Here is a 20,586-nt window from a genome sequence, read left to right on the forward strand (position 1 = left end):
CTTGAGCTTTGGGAGCAGCTAGGACTAGCTAGACCCGGGACTTGCGGCTCTGGGGTGTTTGTGGAGCCTGTCTAATGCCTGCCCTCTCTTGGCACACACGCAGCATTGCTGCCCTGCGAGCACCGCCTAAGCCGCGCTTTCGGAAGCCGAGCAGCAAGGAGGAGCAGGGGAGGTTCGCAGGGGACCACGGGCAGGTCCCACGGGCTGGGAAATCCTTCTCCCCCTGTCCTGCAGCCCACACTCCCCAGAGCTCTCCCTCGGGCCCTGGAATTAAGCCCTGGGGTCGCTTGTCCGTGTTGCCGACACAGCCTGGCCACCAGCGCGGTGGCTTCCCACCGAGGTGATCCCCACGCAGGGGCCGGCGGCCGGCGCCGACCGCAGCGGTGACATTTCGCGCAGGGAAACCAAACCAGACAGATGTAAAAACCCCAAGTCCGTGACGTTACCAAGCCGTGTATTTCCTCTGCAGCGTGCCGCCCGGCGCCGCCTCTATCAGATGTGACCTTTGTGAGGTCTCGCATGGCAAACCTGAGTCACTCGGAGGCACGTCTAAAGTCACAGGAGGATGTGATGAGGAAGAGGAAAACGACAAGATAAAGGATCAAGGGCAGGCACAGCTGCAGAAACTTAATTGTTGATCTCGGAAAAAAAAAAAAAAAAAAAAAAAAAAAAAAAGACAAAATAAGAAAACAGAAAGAAGAAATCTATGGGTAATGCTTTAAAAAAAATCACAAAGTGCACGGTATGTGCATGCTTATACGCTTATCCTTATTAGAAAAGCGAAATGAAGACCTCTTTGCTGGGTTCAGATGCTGCTTTTAAGAACACCCAAGCAGCCAGTTTCGCCCGAGCTTGTGTGACCTGCTGAATCAGGCCCCGTCAGCAGCTGAGATGCGTTTAACTTGCTGACCACCTGGCACCCCCGGGTTAATTCCTTCCCAAGCGGAATTAGCAATTGCAACTTGCCCTCGGTAATGCTGGCCCTGGGACCAGGGCAGCTCCTTCTTCAGCTTCAACTCAAGCCTTAGACGCAGGAAACCCCTAGGCAGGAGGTGGTGGGAAGGCACAGGAACCCAACGTCACTGGCAGAAATCAGGTAAGAAATTCRTGGAAACAGCCCCAAAACCCACAGCACAGAGGAGCTCCGGTGGTGGAGCTGCACCTCAGCCAGGGCACCAGCTCATCTGCTTCCCGTAAGCCGCGTTTTCTTTGCGTAACCCGCAGCCTCAGAGAGCGCACGGGTTATCTGCATCTGGCTCAAGGTTCTCTGAAAAACGTGGTGCGGGTTTTGCTGCAGGGCCTGCAAGCTCRATAAGCAGTTTCCAGATTCCTCCTTCCTTCCTGGGTCTTTCCTGAGGGCCGTTTCTCAGGCTCAGGCTGCGAGGCAGTGGTGGGGAGGCCGTCGCCCGCTCCCAAACCTGCTGCGGTCAACGCCAAGCTCGGCACCTTTGAGGGCATCAAGCTTTATCCCTCAAAGCTCCCAGGTCAGAACGGCTGCCAGGCCCCATTCGCAGGGCGAAGCAACACACAACTTGGTAAAGTCTCCCCGAAGGGCAGAGCCACCCAGTTAAGCCTACCCAGCCACACGGCATTGACCTTTGGACCATCCCATGCATTTAGGAGAATGACACTTTCATGCACAGTGGGATCTGCTAGAGCCACGCTCACAGTTCCTGGGGCCATTCCCCAGTCCTGCAATGCTTTAGGCAGACCTCAGACAAGACTACGTAGAAAAAGAAGTGCAATCACATACACATCCAGTTAGCACTAGTGAGTTCCCCTGCCTGGTAGACCCAGGCAAAGGGTCCAGGTTCAAGGTCTCAGTCTACGAGGCCACAGGACCATGGGAATCATTTCTGGAGAACACATTCAAAGGTCCTGACACAGAAGCCTAATGAAAAAGTCAATGTTCATCTTTTATTGGCACCCAATCATAGTGAATCACGCTGGAATAGCTCTTCTGGGTTGCTTCCATACTCCAACCATACACCCCATACATGGGCATCTACTGTCACAATTTATTTGAAAGTCGCAATTTATTTGAAAGTCATTATTATATCTTGTATATAATACAAATGTTTATATACATTGTATATGCACTTCAATACAAAAATAACTCTAGTAAGTACATCATATGTATAACATATAACAAAATATGTTTAAAAGCATGTTTCTAGACACCAGATGTACTCTTGAACACTTTTCCTGTTGCATATCTTCACATACGCTTTARTAACATGTATAGAAAATACATACATCTCTGCTATCTACCAAGGAATTATATTAAGTGAAACACATTTCTGAATTGCAGAATAATTTTTAACTTTGCTTCTTTATTTTTTCACACTGAGATATTTTAAATTACATCAAAAGCTATGCACAATAAGATCGCAGGTGCCTTTCCTTTTAGATTTTTGGAATTGCTAGCTAAAATGTCAATGCTCTCTAAAATTGCAAACTAATTGACTTGTCAAAATGTTACAGAAGTAGAAATCTTGCTTCCGTATAGCATGCAGGCTCATATCCAGCTGTATTTTAAATGTACATAGACCATACCAAGAATACTTCAGTTCTAAGCGCATGTTTCCCTGACAACACGYACAAGCTGAGCACCCAGATCACACAGGTCAGCATAGCTTGGGTGTCTGTCTCTTGTTAGAAGACCTCTGCCTCTCTCTGCTGAAATGCAACCCTCAAAGCTCTAGAGTCACTACTGTGATGTTCTAAGAGACCAGCCATTGTCTCTTATCTAAAGAGGAGTCATACGGAATTACTCCTTTTTTGAAGGATTTCACACCACTGCAAAGTTATTCATCCACAGAAAATKTCTAAATGACCAAGTATATGCTCCTAAATCTAAATAAGAGATAAAAACGTTTTGCCCAAATCCAGAGTACTGGTGGGATCCMAACTTGCTTGCAAGTTCCCCCTACATCTACAGCATTGCTTCCGAGCAAGCGATCAAGTCCCACAGAAGTATTTAATCYCAACTATTTAACAGCGGATAAGTCCACGTTTTTCTGCTGCAGGCTCACCCTGCTGAGGATGGACATCCCAGGACACTGGCACACTTAAACCCCGGGGATCTGGAGCTGCCCTGTGCTCATGAGCAAYTCCATCTCCTGGCCAGGCTACAGGGACACTACTCAGCACATTACCAAGGCATTTTCTCAATGTCACCAAGACTTTTTCTCAATGAGTAACTTTCTCTGAAGGCAGAAAAGACAGAAGGGGCAGTGTTAGCACCAGCTAAAGCAACTGTGTCTCCGTAGGCACAGCCAACACACGCAGCTCACCTTCCCTGAGAAGAAAAAGGCTGAAAAGCTCAAAGGAAGCTAAGCTAAGCTCAGGGGAGATGATTCTACCTAAAGGTAAGGAAGCTCATTTGGAAATTAGACTGAAATACTAGAGATGGCTGTTCCAAGAGCAGAGAGACATTCCCTCCTTGGCAGCCTAGGACTGCAGAATAAGAAGCAAACTCTGTTATAAAGCAGCTCCTCCCTCTCCCACATCCATCTGCCCAATAATTAGTTCTTACAGCTTTGTAAACAATTTCTTCAATCTAAAGACAATGGTTTGTCACTATAAACAGCGTCAGTTACAGTCATCCAGAGGGGCTTATCCACTTATCCCTGGCAGCAGGGATGCTGGGCACAGGACGCATGGAAGAGAGGAGGAATCACGCGATTCACAGCGCCAGCGATGACACCCACGGGTYCCGATGCGGAAGGGCTGATCAAGGAGACTCAGAGGAGGAAAAGGGCAACCCAGGAGCTGCACGCACACCCCACAGAGGCAGCGAGAGGACGCTCCGTCGCATCCCTCGCTAATCGATGGGCTCAGAAACGCAGGGAACGCTAATGCGACGTGGAGTCAGTTTTTGATGAGGCTGGAGTTGGAGTCGATTTGTTCTTCCTGGATAGGAAGGGAAAAGCTTGGTCCTTCTGAAAGACAGGGGAGAAAACAAAGTACAGAGTAGGCAAAGAAGGGCAAAGGGGGTGGCAGGGCTGCCTAGCACATACGAGTGACTTGATTCAGTGCTTGTCCTTCCAGTAAATGCTCGGAAACACCGAGTTTAAGCAGCAGTATTTTAGCATTGCTCCCCTACAGAGCACGCTCTAGAAATTCAATCTTCCTGCACAGTAACAGGGGAGTCTGTGCTTTATAATACAAAGCAAGATACTGACACCTCTGAGGCATCAGGACCAGAGAATTGACTATCAACATTCACCACAGGTGACTCCACGCTACACAGTTGGGCAATCTCATTTGAATGGAAATAATTCCTTAAGCTCAACTAGCGAGCCCCAATTATTCTCTTCTCTGTAAGGTCTCGCCCTAACAAGCCACTCACCCTGCTGGGTGTTCCTACAAGGCCTCTTCTTGGTGTCTCTTTTGGCCGATTGGATAATCAACAAGAGGATGGACATTCCGGACACCACAAGCAGTACCAGGCAAATAAGGATAAGTGATAAAGAACCTAAAGAGAAGAGAAAAAAAAAAACATAGAAAGGATATATCAACAGAGATACATCATTCTAGTTGAAGTTTGGGGGATTTTCTGTCTTCGAAATAGGGAGAGCAGAACAGTTTTAATAGTGAGCACCCCTGAATCCCACAGCGCAGGGGTCTCAGCCCCCAAGAAAGACACCAAGAAGGCTGGAACCCTGCACGTGGCCACTGCAAGACTGGGTGGAAAGAGCAGTTACTGCTTCTGAGAAAGAAGGCCYGCATTTCTCGCGAAATCAGCTGCAATGCCATTTCTGACCCGCTCAGGCAGCTACCAGCAGACTACGCCTCGGCCGTTCGCCCTCCTCACCCCAGTTAGTCTCTGTGTTCTTATCCGGGCAGACGACAAAGGGGACCACGCTGGGTCTGGACGGGGAGAGCGTCGCAGGTAGCACCTTCGTGCTGCGCTGGGTGGTGGAGAGGAGCAGAGCGGAGGTCACGCTCGGCGAGGCGGCTGGCGCGGTCCCCGCGCTGCTGCAAACTGCGTCCTCTGCTTTCGTCCCTGCTCGAAGGGTCTCTTTTCCAAGGACGCTACAGCTAGAGACGTAAAATAAATTAGTGGAGTTTCTCAAAGGTTTCAACACAGCCTTCGTAAGTGATCTGCATGGAACAAGGAAGGGAACATTGTGACTCTTCTTCACATCATATTCAACCTTCACCTCTTTGGGATTCTCCAAGTATGTAAAGAGCAAGTAAGTGTCCGATATCAAAGTTATCAGTGGAAAAAAGCCAAAGTGGTCCAGTTACCTGTTTTACTTGGTGCCTGCGCACAGCTCCATTTGACAAGGGAGCCTTTTGCCAGAGAAAGGCATCCAGAGCCTTAGGAAAGGCTGCAAATACTCCCGATAGGCCAAGGGCAGAAGGCAGACAGATRCCTCAAACCAACATAAAGGCTCCAGACAGTCAATCAGGATTTCACTGCATCTATTGSCAGTTTATTCTATCCAGCAGCTTTCAGAAGGGCTTGAGCATTTATTGCTGCAGAAAATCGCTGCGCAGAGTGTATTTGTGATACGTACTTGGTCCAAGGACGACAGCTTTCATTGCCCCCTGTGGAATAAAACCCCTCACGACAGGGTGAGCATTCTGGAAAAGAAAGAATTAGACCTAAGTTGGTAACATAATGACATGACAGTTAAACAGCAATTGCATGATAGCATATGCTAACAGTCTAACTAAGAGAACAGACCCAACCATACCCACGTTACCTTACGAAACCAACCTACAATAGCTCAGGAGTAAGACAACGTGCTCGGTGTTTGTTTTCAGTACTTGGCTAGCTTTCCTGCCTTCTCCGGAGTCTAATTACGGATATTAATGACGGAGAAGAGCATCAATATCTGCAGCCGCTCGGGTATGACAGAGCAGCAGCTGCACGGCCGCCCCGCAGTTCACATTTGCTTGGAGATGCAAATGAAAGAAGAAAACCATCCCCACCTACCAAATCGCCGCGCCTGCCTGTTGAGCGGCGCGTACCCCGCCAGGCACGTGCAGATCCTGTCCGAGGTCTTCTCACAGCGCTTCACCTCCCTGCTGCCCTGCCCTAGGGAGAGCGGAACGGAGCACACAGCCRGTTACTCGGTGCCTCTCCACCGCAGGCAGAGGGCAAACTTTAATAATCACCATTTTCAACCCCCTTTTTTTAAGCAGTTTAAAACCCCTTTGAAGGGTCTGTCATCAGTAGAGATCAGGAGATACAAGCTACTGAAACGAGAACCCAGAAAGTCTTTGGATTTGATCTTCCCGGGTGAAATGCTACCATCTTTAGGTGCTTTATGCTACCATCTTTTGAGGAGAAAGCAAAGAGGAACCGTATAGAGAATGATTAGCTCTATATAAGCCACATAAGGAAATGACCACTCTACGGATGACTTACTAACCGTTGCAGACTGTACARCTCCTGCAGAAGTTGTGGTTGTGCTCAGTACTAAAGAACTCATCTTTGCAGGGAGCACAGGCTGTTTCTGTTGTTGCTGTGCAACGTTTTGTCATCCATTCACCTAAAATAAAGATTAAGCAGAAGGAGAAAGTTTAAAAAACTCCTCTTCGTTCCCATATGTTAAAGTGAAAAAGTGCCCCAAATCACATTTCCATTCAAAACGTGGCTAAAAACGTTGAGCAGATGGAGAGCTAGAAGCCCCCCCAACCTTGTCCTATAAAAATCACTGTAAATTAATCAGTTAGCAAGACTAGCAGTGCTCTAGTAACTTGTTGAGAATCGAGGCAAYGCCCCAAATGGTTTTCCTGGTACATTCCAAGTCAACAGTGGACCTTGGAAAAGGAGTCGGACACACTCCTCCCGTCTCACTTCTATCCACATGGCACAARCGCAGCAGGAATTACGCACAATTTTAATGATCAGAGTTTTATAGCTGTGTTCAAATGTGCCCTTATTCTCAGAACCCATTTTGGGGTTTTTTTCCATTTTCCTGTTCTGGAAGCAAAACATGAGCACTAAGTTTCTTTCTCACTGGTTTTCTCTGTATTTTGGGTGCTAGCAGTGTCAAAAGAAATCTTCAGTGACACAATGCAAATTAATTCATTTTCCCAACAGCAACAGATTTGAAACTCATGCAAAAAAGGCTGCTCTTTCAGAGTAACATGGAACAAAACACTTCTAGACACAGAGATTATCAGACTTCAATACTTCTGAGGACATGCAATGAGCTGCCTCAAGTCTCCTATCTCTCCATTGGTTCAGCCCCTTAGAAGATGCTACTGTTTCTACCTTATCAGTGAACACAGGCATTTTGCAGCAAGCTTACCTATAAAAATAGAAAATAAATGAAAAATTGGCATTTATGGACGAGATCTAATCTCTCACTAGATGTAAAGATCTACCCTTCTTTTCTGTCAGTACTGACAGTACTAAATGCACTTGCTCCTTGAACAGCAGTGTCACCTGTTAGTTGTGGTTAGTCTGCACCATCGAGTCACTTCTATAATGAGAAAAACCATTCTCCCCTAGACCATTGGGAAAGAAAGAATGCTTGCTTAACATTTAGAGTTTTCAATTTTCATTTATTGTGTTGCATTTTTGCTTTAAAAAAAGTCTTAGCTAGTACAAACCTTGATATAAAAGCAAGCTTTTAAATAATCTTTAACAGACTTAATTACCTGAAGGTTTCTACTATTTTGCAGTATTTCTGAGTTGCATTTTATTAAGTGAAAGGATGGTAACAGAAGCATCTTTTCTCAGCTGATAGGCCCACAATGAAAGTCTAACACATTAACGAAAACAAGCTGTACAAACGACATCGAGAACATTAACTCTCTCAGCAAAGACTTCCGAAATTCCACACGTTAAAAATAACTAGGATATGAAATGCCCAAATGCTTTTTTTCCCCGTTRCATTTCATACGTCTGCATGGTATTTTCAACTGTTAAGCTATTCTACACCACCTGGGGGTTGTTACCTGATATTCGATATAGTGAGATGCCACAAGCACAGCAGATATTCAGCGAAGGTTACTCACCCGGAGCACAGTCTTTGCAGCATTTGTCGCCAAAGGGATATTCGTGCTCTTTACACCTCAGCCCCAGGCACTGGGCGAGAGCGACGGCCAGCAGCCAGAGCAGAACAGCACAAAACCATGAGGAAAACCTCACAACTAACATCTGCGCACCCATAACGGCGCCCGGGAGTCCCGCTAAAAACCTGCGAGTGGCAAAATCTTGGAGGAAGAGACTCCAGGCTGCAGGTGAGCAGAGCGGTTCATATGCGAGGCGCCGGGAAGTTCCCAGCATGTGCTCCACGCCCACCGGTTCCTCTCTCCTCAGAAAGTGCACTTCTCTGCAGCTCAAAATTCAATATTCAAAGGCAGAAAGATAACGTCCTGAATTACCAAAAGATTTCCACTGTTAGTTGTAAAGCCGGGCGCGCTCCAGCCCCCGGCAAGGGGCACAACTCTCTGCTTAAAGCTCAAGCGCCCAGCTCGCCCATTGGAAGAAGCAGGAGATGCTTCTTGTTTTTCTAGCACATGAAAATCTTCACAAACTGGAGCTTTAGGTAAAATGAAAGGCAGCCCACACAGGCTTAAGGCAAAGTACAAATTCTTTCCAAGTGGTCTCACGTTAACAGTAAACCTGTGACTTTTATTGCTGCATAAAACCAGTATTGTTAATGGGACGTTTCTCGTCTCAGCGAGATCATCGACAGTCTTGATCCGTTCCTCACGGATAGCAAGAGCTACAGCTGTGAAGCATTTGAAAAACGGTCACTTGGATAAGATACAAGCCATTTAACAACAGAAAACAAAAATACACAATCAAAAAAAAATATTTACATTAATAAATTTAATCAAATATAGTGTCTTGGATTTTCAGGCAATCCTTCGGGGGGRAAAAAAAAAAGCTTTTTAGGGTAAAGATAGAAGCCTAATCAAAATTATTGTCTTATTTTAGACCATAGTGGATATGATCCTCGTGTTGGGAGATGCTTTTCAGACTGATTAGAAAGCTTCCTCGGAGCTGGCTGCRCATTGCTCGGGCAGAGGCGATGCAAAAGCAAAGGCAGCAGCAGCTGCAGCCTTAGTGTTCACGAGTCCATCAGCATCACTCACCCGCAGAGAAACAAGCAACTGCGGCAGGTCTAATGAGGAATTTAAGCAGAAATCACCATCCTAGAAGAGGGATCCCATGAGCTCAACGCAGCATCTGTAACTCCACAGAGAAATCTTCCCCTTAGTGTTGTATTTCAGAGTTAATTTCAGGCTTTTTTTTCAGACCTAAACAGTCCTAGTCTTCCACAGKCATGGTATAGAGGTCAACAAAAGAACAGTCACATTGTAAAACCAGTTTTCCTTTTAACTCATATGTAAAACAGGTTCTCTGTCACTTTTAAAGCAAGTTCCTGGCCCCAGTTTCCAAAGCTAGTTCAGTGATACAGGGGGAGACCTGTATGTTAGGTCTTCAACAGTATAGGGTTAGACTGAGATATACTGAAAAAACCACTGGAGGATAAGTGAGATTTTTGTAAACAAATGAATAACAGTAATATGGCTATCATCTCTTTTCTTTCAAGTCTTAAATATTTCTAATAACAGTTACAGGAAACCAGTTATGAGAGAGTAACAGTGGAGCTGATGCCTTCAAAYGAGCTAGCGCAACAGGGTTCACATCCCTGAAGTCCATGAAGGACGGAGCTCTAGAGACAAATGCAATGACACCAGCTGAGAAATTCATTGATACTAAGTACTTACAACACTAAAATATGTGCTGACTACACATACTGGTAGTAGAATTGTGGAAAAAAAAAAAAAGTGACATGACTATAGAAACCACACATAGCAAAAACAGCCCAGAGGGCAGCATCCTGAAACAATTTACTGTTTTTTAAACTAAGAAATATTGAAGTGGATCYAAGTTGTACACAAAATTCAGAGGGATATTTTGCTGAGCAAAATAGAAGCTTTTTAATCAGTCTACTGATGGATATTTTTCATGACATCAGAACCTATGGATTTGAATAAACCCTTTAAGAAAGCCGGTATCTTTTAATGTGATTCGTGATTTCCATGGATGAGCAGCTATGAAGGTAACAAAACAAAACCAAAAAAAAAAGGGGGGAAAAATATTTAAGACGCCTTCACCAAATACGATTAGCAAAAAGCAGCTGAAATTCAGCTGGATTAACTGCACAAAAGAGGGTGAGTTGATGAAACCCAGAATCTGCACTATTATTTTTAGACTCCCCCCCTGCCTCTGCGTCTCTTTGTATTGCAGGCAACAGAACTGTAGGTTTTTTATTTATACGGACGGAGCTTTTAGTCTAAGACAACACACTGTATGCATACAACACAGATAGCAGCAAGGTAACTTTCTCGTTTGTTTTGGTGGGTTCTTTTGGGAAGGTGAGAAGGTGCTTCAGAGCTCTGAAGAAGTGAGCGTGGTCAGAACTCCTCATGGACGTTACGTGCATAGTCCATCAGTTTGCTGCCAGTGAAGTATTCGCTGTATTTCAGGATCTCCTCCAGCTCTAAGTGGTGGTTTTGGTTTTCATCTGCTACTGCGATCATTTGCTTGGCTTCATTGAGGGCATTGTACTCATTCATAGGATCCATATATTCCTGAAACAAGAGACAACCATTTGCACTCCCTAAATACACATTTCCACAAAGCAGAATCATAAACCTATTTTAAACTACTTGCCAAACRGATTTATGGAGGCAGAAGTCTTTAATCAAAACGAAACATATCCATTACCTAACCTGAAATAATTTCAAGTTTTTCAAATTGTACATTTTAGTTCATGATACAGAACAACTAGAGATTATTTTTACTTTCACTTTCTTCACATAAAATGCTGTAAATGCTATTTTATAAAACATTACAATTAGAACACCACCTGAATATATACACTTTTATTGAAAAAGATCATAGATAAAACAGCTATTTCTAGGATAAAATCTTCAGTGAAAATCTATTCATATTTTGTCTATGTCTAACTGTAACAGTTTACAAACATATATTAATTAACACCTCTGATAACTAATAAGGTTAGGAACTTTAAAATTACACTCATTTTTCTCGGGTAAAGGACCAATATTTTACAGCTTATCCTTTCACACTGCTTATGTTGCARTGTGAATGCTGGCACTCAGAGCACTCTGAAAAGAGCTAGAAACAAGCCACAAGCCTCTTCCACTTGCCACCCAAGGGCCACCGCTATAGGGCTACAAAACCCTCTCTATAGACTCTTCTATAGACAAGTTTATTAGGAAAAGTATTTGTCCTAATAATAAAACATACGCTCTGAAAGACAAGACACATCTGTTATCTTCTAGGCTCGCGGGGCACCAGGGTTGGTTGTTTTTTCTTTTTCAGGATCACATAGATTGTCAAATACTTCCTTTTTAACTGAAATTACGACTCATGGTGCCATTAATTTGAAGACTCAATGAATTTAGTGACTTTCTTTTATGCCCTATGTAGCCATGTGTCTATATGGCGAGAAAAACAAAAGCATTACTCTGAATAGTAGTTGCGCTAGGAAAACTCCCCTTCCTCTTAAAAGCAAGCATTACACCTGCCCATAACCAATATAGAAAAACACTATAATCCAGAGGTCAAGTAAATAAGCAGTATTGTTAATTCAAATATTCCTGGATTTTGAATTTTATTAGGAAATCATCTATTGTTCTTAGAAAAATACTTGAAATAAATAGTCAAGGGAGTCTTACCTCCAGCTCTTCCATTGTCACAATACCATCACGGTTGGCATCAATAACCTCCTCAAATTCCTTCTTTCTGTCTCTTACCCAATCATCATCAATATCTTGAGCTTGCTGGTTCTCTACAGTGCCAACAGGTAATGAAATGAACTCTGAAAGCGTTAGCTTCTTATCACCATCTTGATCTGCAACAGGAGCACACGGTAACGGAGTTGAAAAGCGCTTGCTTCAAGTTCATGGAAAAATAAGAAATTCCTTCACGTCAAAGATGTCACTGGTAGAGTCTGCCTGCTTTGAGCAGGCCACAATCCTGACTCTAGCACAAAAGAATAACTAGCACCTATATCTCTGAGGGTAGCAGACATCTGTCTGCATTATGATTCACCTAGTGTTTTAGAAAGCCAAAACCAAATGCACTCAGYATACTAAATAAGTTTTATTTGCTCGTCACGCGCTTAAGGTATCAGTGGGCACTCTTCATTTTTATTAACCTAAACGCATTTGTATTAACTTCATTTTTCTTAACCTAACCACAGACAACTCCAAGTAATGTCAGCATCTGCGCTAATGCTGTATTTTCCTTAAACATTTTGCTGAAGTTTGCACCTAATAAAACTGCTGAGAGTAAACAACTCTCAAAAAAAGCTTGATTTCAAATGGCATACCCAGATCTCGGATGATCTCCTTCACCATAAACTTAAGCATTCCCCTACTGTGCTCAGGATGAAGAAAGGACAAGAATTCTTCTTCATTCAACAACAGATCAGGAGGCGGGTTGTCAGCTTGGTACCACCGATCCTTCAGGTTATCTAAAACTTCCTGTGCTAAAAAAAAAAAGCAAGGTTTAAGCCATTAAACCGAAGTGCAATTAGCTTGAATAGCAAAGAGATGACACACTAGAAAAGATTCTTTAACCAAACCTTGGAGCTGAAGTCAAGAGATGAAAATAAAGATTTAGCTCTAACTGCATCAAAAAATCAGTACAGGAAGTGGAAAGTATTGTAGAAGAAACTAAAAAAAACAGCTGCTTTAGGTAGTAACTATGAATAATTCAATGTTGTGCAGTACAGAGTACTTAGATGCTTGCAAACTCCTAGGCATAACTACTAAACACAACCAGTGACAGATCTAGAAGACGCCTCTGATCTGTGAAGCACCATTTTTAATGCATTGTGCATTAGAAAAGTTTATTCTACTCTAAGGCTCCTTTGTAAGTCTACCACRGATCACAAAATATTGCTCTTCCACACTGCAGTTCCAAGCATGATTAAATGGGCATGTTTTATCACTCCAGCATCACCCTGCCTAATTTTATTACTCCAGTTTGGCATTCTTAATACAATACCTAAACCAGAAACACTTGTAGCACTGCTCAACTGCTTTAAGGTATGCACAAACGCAAAAGATTTGAAAATAGTTGACATAGTGATAGTGATCTACCACAAAGCGATGATAGAATTATGTATGCTACACACTTGCACAGTGCAAAGGTTGTTTTTTTTCCACCATATTGCTATTTCAGTTAGCAGCTCTACCCTCCACCACAAAACTACAAATGTAAATTAAACACAAGATTATTAAATTTAATTTAAAAATATGCCTAACTTTTAAAATAATCACAAATATATCTCATGGATAACTGCTCTGTTCAAGGCCTCTAACTGAACAGACAGAACAGCTGGACCAGTAAAGTTTGGTATTAGGAAAGCTATGAAAGATTCTTTTTTATCTTGTCCCTGCTCCTGCTTCTTTATCTTGCCAAGGGTTGAGAATTCAAAAGAATCCATTACCCAGAGACAAATTATGTTCTTAGCCTCAAAAAGACTAGCCAGCATTTTTGGAAGAAACTTTCATTTTCTTGGAAGYAGAGATTTAAGAGAGCAACTTTAGCAAAGAAAGGAGAAGATGCAAAGTCAGCACCAAGAAATGCATTTCGTTTTGCATTTACCTAAGGTTACAAGTACTTATTCCTTTTTTTCTAACTAATTATCTATCACGTATCAGAAAGCAAGCTGATTTCAGACCTAAGCCCTGCAAATGTTTTAATTACCACTACAACTTAATGAAGGGCAATACTTTTGCTTCAAGGAGCAAATGCTGAACCCGTGCAGACGTGCCAGAAATCTCTTCACGTTTCTGCTTCTCTCATTACATTTCACATCATGTTGACAAGCACCTTAAGAGCATTTTTCCTAAACTCAACTGAAAAAACCTCATTTGAATAACAGTTTCCACTAAGCGTCCGCCACAGATTTGAAGAGAGAGAACCACACACAAACTGCAAACACATAGCATGAACATTACATACMCCTAGAGGTCCTGAGCACAACCAAACAGGAAAGAGATACCTGCAGATTTTTTTTTTCTCTCAAGTGTGGGCATTTTCTAAATGACACGCTGGAAAAATACAGTCTGTGGTGCACCTTGCTATCCCCCAGAACATACTAGCAAATAAAAATCTGAAGCATTTCAGAAGTGCTGTAAATGCTCTGAAGTACCAGTCAGGTGTTGTCAGATTAAGATCACGAGCTCTTTTGGATTAAAAAAAATGTTCTATTTTGTTTTATTAAGTCTGTCTTTTTTTTAATCTGTCCTAAGCAGCTCCTGCATGAATTGAGGAGCTGTAAGAGAATAAAGCAGCAAGTGGTAGTATCTATAGTTTTGAACTGACAGTTACATTTATAAGTTATTTCTTCAAAGATTTTTTGTGAAGATTCCTTCGGTCTTATTAAGCAGCATAAAGTGAATTTGCTTGAAGTATTTCTTACTTCAAGTGCACTAGTAAATACAGAACAAGCCCATGCTTACTCTGTGTTGTCAGCCCCAAATGCTCAGAAGTCACAAATCAACCTCCCTTCTCCTGCCTTCTTCCTTCAGGCTAAGCTGGAACTCAGTGTCAACCACTAATTGAAGCTGCAGCTACCTGACAACTTGGTCAACCACAGTCATGCCCCAGCTGTGGCCTGGCATCCAAACTGTTTTATTAGAGCAATTTTTGCCTCAGACTATGTCTGAGAATGTACATAATGAGTTATTTTATAAAAATAAAAATAAAAAAAAAATAAAAAAAWAAAATAAAAAAAAAAAAMCCAGCAGCAAAGCACTTTTACACTGCAGTGGAGTTTGACAAAGAAGCTTTGCCCATCATCCTCAGGAAGCGGTAGACAGCTAATTTGATTTTCCCAAACAATGCTCGTCAAGTAGGTAGAAAATTGGTGGTGTACACACTTCCCTTATTCAGCAAATCTTTTATCTGATGAGCATTCCTGTAAACTGTAGCTAACCACAGTGCCATAGAACATACTGCACAGGTATTTTCCCTGCCATGAAATTCAAAGGCCGATTTGCATTCTAGTTGCTTTTTGATAAATGGAAAATATAACATAACTCACTTTTAAATGACTAATTCCTGCAAGGAAAGACTAGGGCTCAATGTTTTACTTAACAGTAAATTTAAATACTTTCAGATGGCGGGGATGGGGTGTGTGGGGGGAAATTTACTCCTTGAAGAGCTACCATATTTAGAACAAGTCAGATTCAAGGAAAGTTTCAGAAGTGATAAGGAAGAAATGATGGATTTTGCTAACCTAAAAAGTCGTTCTCTCAACAGAGAACTTTTCAGATGCATGAAACAACTGCTGGGTAAACTTCTGCTATTAATTTCTAGCATGCTTTGCAATGCTTAAGCACACATCTCTTTAAACATAGCATAGTTTGGTAGCTATATGGGTCTCTTCAGTTTTAGGAGGGGAATCGTGTGTGGCCACCTCCTTTTCACTTGAAGCAACAGGGCACCTAACACCCCCAACCAGTGGACCACAGATAACACAAGTCTGATTCACTGAGGAGATTGTTACAAAAAAATAATAGAAAAGTACTGAAATGTGCAGTAAGAAATAAGCAATTTTCAGTAGTAAACTCTTATCAGGAGTGTTTAGGATCATAGAYATGAGTTCCAGGAAAATGTAGTACTTTATGACTGGTTAGGTGCTGAACAGCAGCTAAGACCTTCTTCTCACGATAAGGACAGTTTTGACACTCAGATTTTAGAGAGGTAACGTGCACTTACTTTCTTCATCAATTTTTAGCTCTTCATTGTTTCTGATCTTCTCTACAATTTCTTTTTCATTAAAGCCTTTACTTGCCAAAAATTTGACTTTATATTCATCCCAGGACACATGACCTGTAAGAGAGCACCACATCTCAAACATCATACATAGTACTTCAAAACACTTAACTTTCAGCCTCATTTCTTAACGAGTTCAGCACCATAGCCATCACACCAACTTTTCTGAACAGTAAGATAACAGCTGTCCCCTGATTCACTTCATGTCTCCTTAGGGCAAACAAGTCTTTTGAAAATAATCTATTGTATTTTCATTTTCATTTCATCCTCCCATCCCCAGAGATCTTCCAATTTCTTGTGTCTGTGAGTGAAATGAGGCAGTAGTCAACACATGACTACAATGCTGAYTGATTTCTTTGCTCTGTTATTTTCTGCATGGATCTCAGTTGCTGGGATCCAAAGGGTTACAAGCAAAGGAAGTAGGACTTATCATAGCACATCCAAAGAGAAGCCAATTAGTTCGGCCACTAGCAACTGACTTGGTGTCATCAGGAGACTGACAAATTCTTCATCTTACCATCACCATCAGGGTCTACTGCTCTGAAGTGCATTTTATTCTCTTTCACAGCTTCCTGGAAGTGTTCATCTGTCTTCTCCATGATCCAGCGCTGCATCTCTTTGGCACTTATCTTTTTATCATTATTTATATCCACTCTGTGTGTAAGAACAACAGACAAGCAGCCTAAGTCAAAAAACACCCAAGCACCTGATCTTATAAATGATTTAGTTGCATTAGGTAGAGCAGCATAAGGAGATTTTTAAATATCGTATATTTGCATATATGAAGCAAAATATTCAGCATCAGCAGCTTTTCTGTAATCAGCAAATAAAAACACAGCTGTTGCAGCAGTTTCCCACTTGTACACCTTGCATTTAGCCCGTGAACAAGTGGGGGTTTGATACAGAACAGGGCCTGTTAAAAAACAAGAAGAGATAACAGAGTATTTTYGCCTTGACATTTAAGTTCCTTTAGATCAAAGCCATCAAACTTATTACTTCCAATCTGCATTTTATATTTAAATCACATGATAACAAGCAGGTAACAAGCATCGCATTTATCTTGAARTTTGAATCAGGACATTACTCCTCTAGCTAATGAAAGTAGAGCTTATTTCCTGTTACCACAGTTCATAAGAAGTCTCTGATGACTCAGATTTTTGTGAATTAGCAGGTACCAACCATAGGATGTGAGCTGAAATCATTCTAGCACCCATAAACAGCCCCTCAGTTTCTGTAAAGGAAATATCTACAAATGTCTGAAAAACAATACATGGTGCTGCATCAATCCTACTAGTTAAAAGGGACAGAAAAATGATTTTGCAGTGTGTCATAACCAACATCTTCCCATCAGGGAGAGTACCACTACCAGAAGGAATGAAAACTGCATTAGATTCTGCAAGGCAGGCTTGAAATTAAGAAACAGGGAATGAGGAAGAGGGATATAGGGAGCAGTTTTGAAACGATCTAAGTGCAGTCTAAACACAGAGTCACAGCTGCCACACTGCAAGACAACTCTCTTTAGAGGCATCACCAAAGCTCAAGCTCTACCTAATCAGACTTGTGAGAGTGAGTTCTGCCTGGGAAAGGATGCACTCCAGAATCTTACAGGAAGGGAAGAGCCTATTTATCAATCACTGCATGTAATAATAGATAATAATTGTATTTAAGCCTGTGACTGATGAATGACCATGAGGGAGATGCATTCAGCCTCAAGTTTCAACCACAAGTTGAAAAAAAAAAAAAACATAGTTGAAACAAGGGGGCTGCCTCTAAGCTGCTGAAAAGATCAGCAAAATGCAAATCTTAGAAGCAGGGTGTTCAGCTTTCAGACTCACAAAGGTAACAGCATCACCACAAAAACATCCTGGCAGAAAGCTCCGTGCATTACATTACTGAACAAAGCTACTAAATCCAAGCACAGAAGAAACATAATCTAATTTATGAGATTAGATAATTAAGATAATGGTCCCTCTAAAAGTAAGCCTCACCAAATCTGAATTTTACTATGCAATGTCATTAATCTAGTAAAATCAGTCATCAGAAATATGCTCCATTATTTTCAACATCCTTCCACCTCCTTCCTTTCCATTGACCTCCTACACAGGTCAAACTCCACCTTAACACAGGAGAATCTTCCATAAATCTCAAGCTAATTTAAACYATTCTGATGGAGAATATATTAAATGCTTAGCAATCCTATTAGATAATAATTTCTGCTTTGAACTGAATCCTTTACATTATATAGGCATGCTCTAGAAACTCAGGTTTCACTAACCAAAAACATAACATTCAGTTTTCTTTATGACTTGAAAGAAAGTATTTCCACAGTTCGTGGGAGCYTGTGACAAACTTTTTCACATACCTTCTCATAAAAGTCCATCATATTTCTCCCTTTACTTATCCTTCAAGAGAAAGTCTGGAATGCCACAAAATTCCCCAAAAATTTCTTCTGCAAAACTAAGGTAATCATCTCAGAGAAGAGAACTTTAAAGGAATATCTAAGTGAAGCTGACTTGAACCTTTAAAGAAACCCCTTTCATAACAACCAGACAGAAGTGAATGAGCCTGTCATTTGCAAATGACAAATTATTAAACAAGAGCTGTACATTTCCTGAAAACATATGGGAATAAAGAAGTTGAAAGCTTTCTTAATATTTGTATTTGCATACATACTGCCACTAAAGAGAATATTCACAAAGGACTTGCTCTGAATGGAAAAGGCACTCAGGGTTTGCCTATTTGGTTTATTCAGGAACACACCACAAAAAATAAGTCTGTGTTGCTATGGGTATTTTTTACTCTGTTAATGAAACATTTGCAGGATAAAAAGCTTTTGTTGAGCCTCCTCATTATCTCAGGTATATGCACACCCCACGTCACAATCAGCATCAAGAGCACTGATATAATCTAGGTCGCTCTGACAAAATTAATCCTCAATTGCAAAAACACAAATAAAGCCAACTCTGCCATCTAGTGCCTGAGAGAACACAAAGAATACACTAATTTGGGTGTCCTATTACCATTCTATTTACTGACCTCCAACCCTCTGCTTAGAGAGCTTATTAACTCATACAAACCCTTCCTAGCACTGCATTCATAGGAAGGGTGTGTGCATATACAAGCATGTTTGCACCTCAGTGATGTGAATACAGTGCTTACACTTGGATGTGCCCCTCTCCCCCTTCCCTAACATCATTTTGGGTCGTTACAAAGCACTTCTCCAACTCCACTCTGAAGAGCAGGGAAGCGGGACACAACTTCTTCCTCGGTCCTGTAGATAACTTACTTTGAAAAGATGACCATGAGCTTCTTCCTGTTCTTTCTGGGTTCAGAATCTTCCTCAAACTCTTCTATCTCTTTTCCTAGAAAAACTTCTTGATGAAATTCTTTGTTAAGGTGTCCATCCATTTCCATTTTGACTCCATTTAGGTGATCTGGAGGCAAAATCTCGTTCTCATCCTTAGCCTCAGCTGCCTTTTCCTTGAGGGCAGAATTGTTTGCAGGCCTCGCATAAACATCCATTAGAAGAAATACAAACAGAATGGATAAATATAGAGATCCCAAACTGCAGAGAAATACCTGTCTTGACATCATCTTTTTACTCTTGTTGAAATTATTAGCCAATTAAATTATTTGGAATGGAGTAAGAGATCTACAAAGAAAACAAATTAAAAAAAAAAATAAGAATACACTCTAGAACATTTATGTCACTACTAAAGCATCTCCTATATAAAAATCTGCACACACACACATTGCAATAACCTTGTGTCAGCTACCAGCCCACAGAATTGCAACCTCCACTATGTCTTTAGAAGATAAAATCTTATTTTAAGGACCAAGTTCTGGTCTGAAAACCCCTTCGGCTGTGGCATGAGCTGAGCTGGCAGGTGATAAACCTCAGGGACGCACAGAGAGGCAAACACGGAGCAAAGGGCACCCAAAGGAGAGCAGGGCAAGAGCTCATGTGGGGAATACCCCCTACAGCCCCTTCCTGGGGGAAATATGATTTAAAACACCACTAATAACGCTGGAAACACACAGGAAAGACACTCCTGGGGACAGCTCTTGAACGAGCTGCTTGGCGTGTCCAGGTGTGCAGACCTGAGGGAAAAAGAACCACAGCAGGAGGGGAAAAAAMCAAGAAAACACTAATTTAGAAGCGCGGGTGACCCGAGGAGTCCCCACAAGCCCCGCAGGCCTCGCGCAGTGGAAGCCGCGGCCCCGCCGAGGCGCTACCTGTGCGGCCCGCGGCGGCTCCTCATGCCCGGCCCGGCCTCGCTCCGTGGGGCCGCGGCACGGCGGAAAAACGTCAGCGGGGCGGCCGGGAGGAACGGGCCGAGGAGGGAAGGGAGGAGACGAGGCGGCGACCGAGACGCAGCCGCCGCCTCCCGCGCGCGCAGGGGGCGGGCGGCCGCCATCTTAGAGGCGGGCGGAGATGCGCCGCGCCTCGCCTTCAGCCGCCGCTTCCGCCATTTGTCGGGCGGGGGGCTGTACGGCTGCCGCGGGCCCACGGAGAGGGGCGAGCAAAGCACGGCTGCTAATAATCGTGCCGCTCACGGCAAATACATAAAGAAGCAAACAAATGAGTAAATATCAAAAAAAAAAAAAAAACCTGCGCTCAAGCGGTACTTACTTCGCCTTCCCTTGCCCGGAACCAAAATGGCCGCCGCCTCACGTGCCCTGCTGCAAGATGGCGGCCGCCGTAGGCGGTGWGGTGGCGTCAGGCGCAGCCGCCCCTCCCCGCGCCCTCCCCCACGGGGGGCCGGCGGAGAGCGGCG

At 42.8% G+C, this 20,586-nt stretch overlaps 2 protein-coding genes across 2 annotated transcripts; both read right to left on the reverse strand.

The window, feature by feature from the left end:
* Positions 1-3,857: 3,857 nt before the first annotated feature.
* On the reverse strand, positions 3,858-8,560 carry TNFRSF4 (TNF receptor superfamily member 4). Its single transcript, XM_026050990.1, is given in 7 exon segments — positions 3,858-3,944; positions 4,355-4,480; positions 4,820-5,046; positions 5,529-5,595; positions 5,951-6,047; positions 6,382-6,509; positions 7,987-8,560. Coding segments are annotated over 7 exon segments (987 nt in total). The 5' UTR covers positions 8,258-8,560; the 3' UTR covers positions 3,858-3,873.
* Positions 8,561-9,693: 1,133 nt separating this feature from the next.
* On the reverse strand, positions 9,694-20,139 carry SDF4 (stromal cell derived factor 4). Its single transcript, XM_026050989.1, has 7 exons — positions 20,045-20,139; positions 19,095-19,460; positions 16,326-16,462; positions 15,752-15,865; positions 12,348-12,506; positions 11,692-11,867; positions 9,694-10,578 (listed from the first exon to the last, which is right to left on the reverse strand). Exons 2-7 carry the CDS (start codon positions 19,400-19,402, stop codon positions 10,402-10,404), a joined length of 1,071 nt encoding a protein of 356 aa, XP_025906774.1. The 5' UTR covers positions 19,403-19,460; positions 20,045-20,139; the 3' UTR covers positions 9,694-10,401.
* Positions 20,140-20,586: the final 447 nt, after the last annotated feature.

This window comes from Nothoprocta perdicaria, unplaced genomic scaffold, assembly GCF_003342845.1.
Source record: "Nothoprocta perdicaria isolate Ctin4 unplaced genomic scaffold, notPer1 scaffold_72, whole genome shotgun sequence".
NCBI lineage: Eukaryota > Metazoa > Chordata > Aves > Tinamiformes > Tinamidae > Nothoprocta > Nothoprocta perdicaria.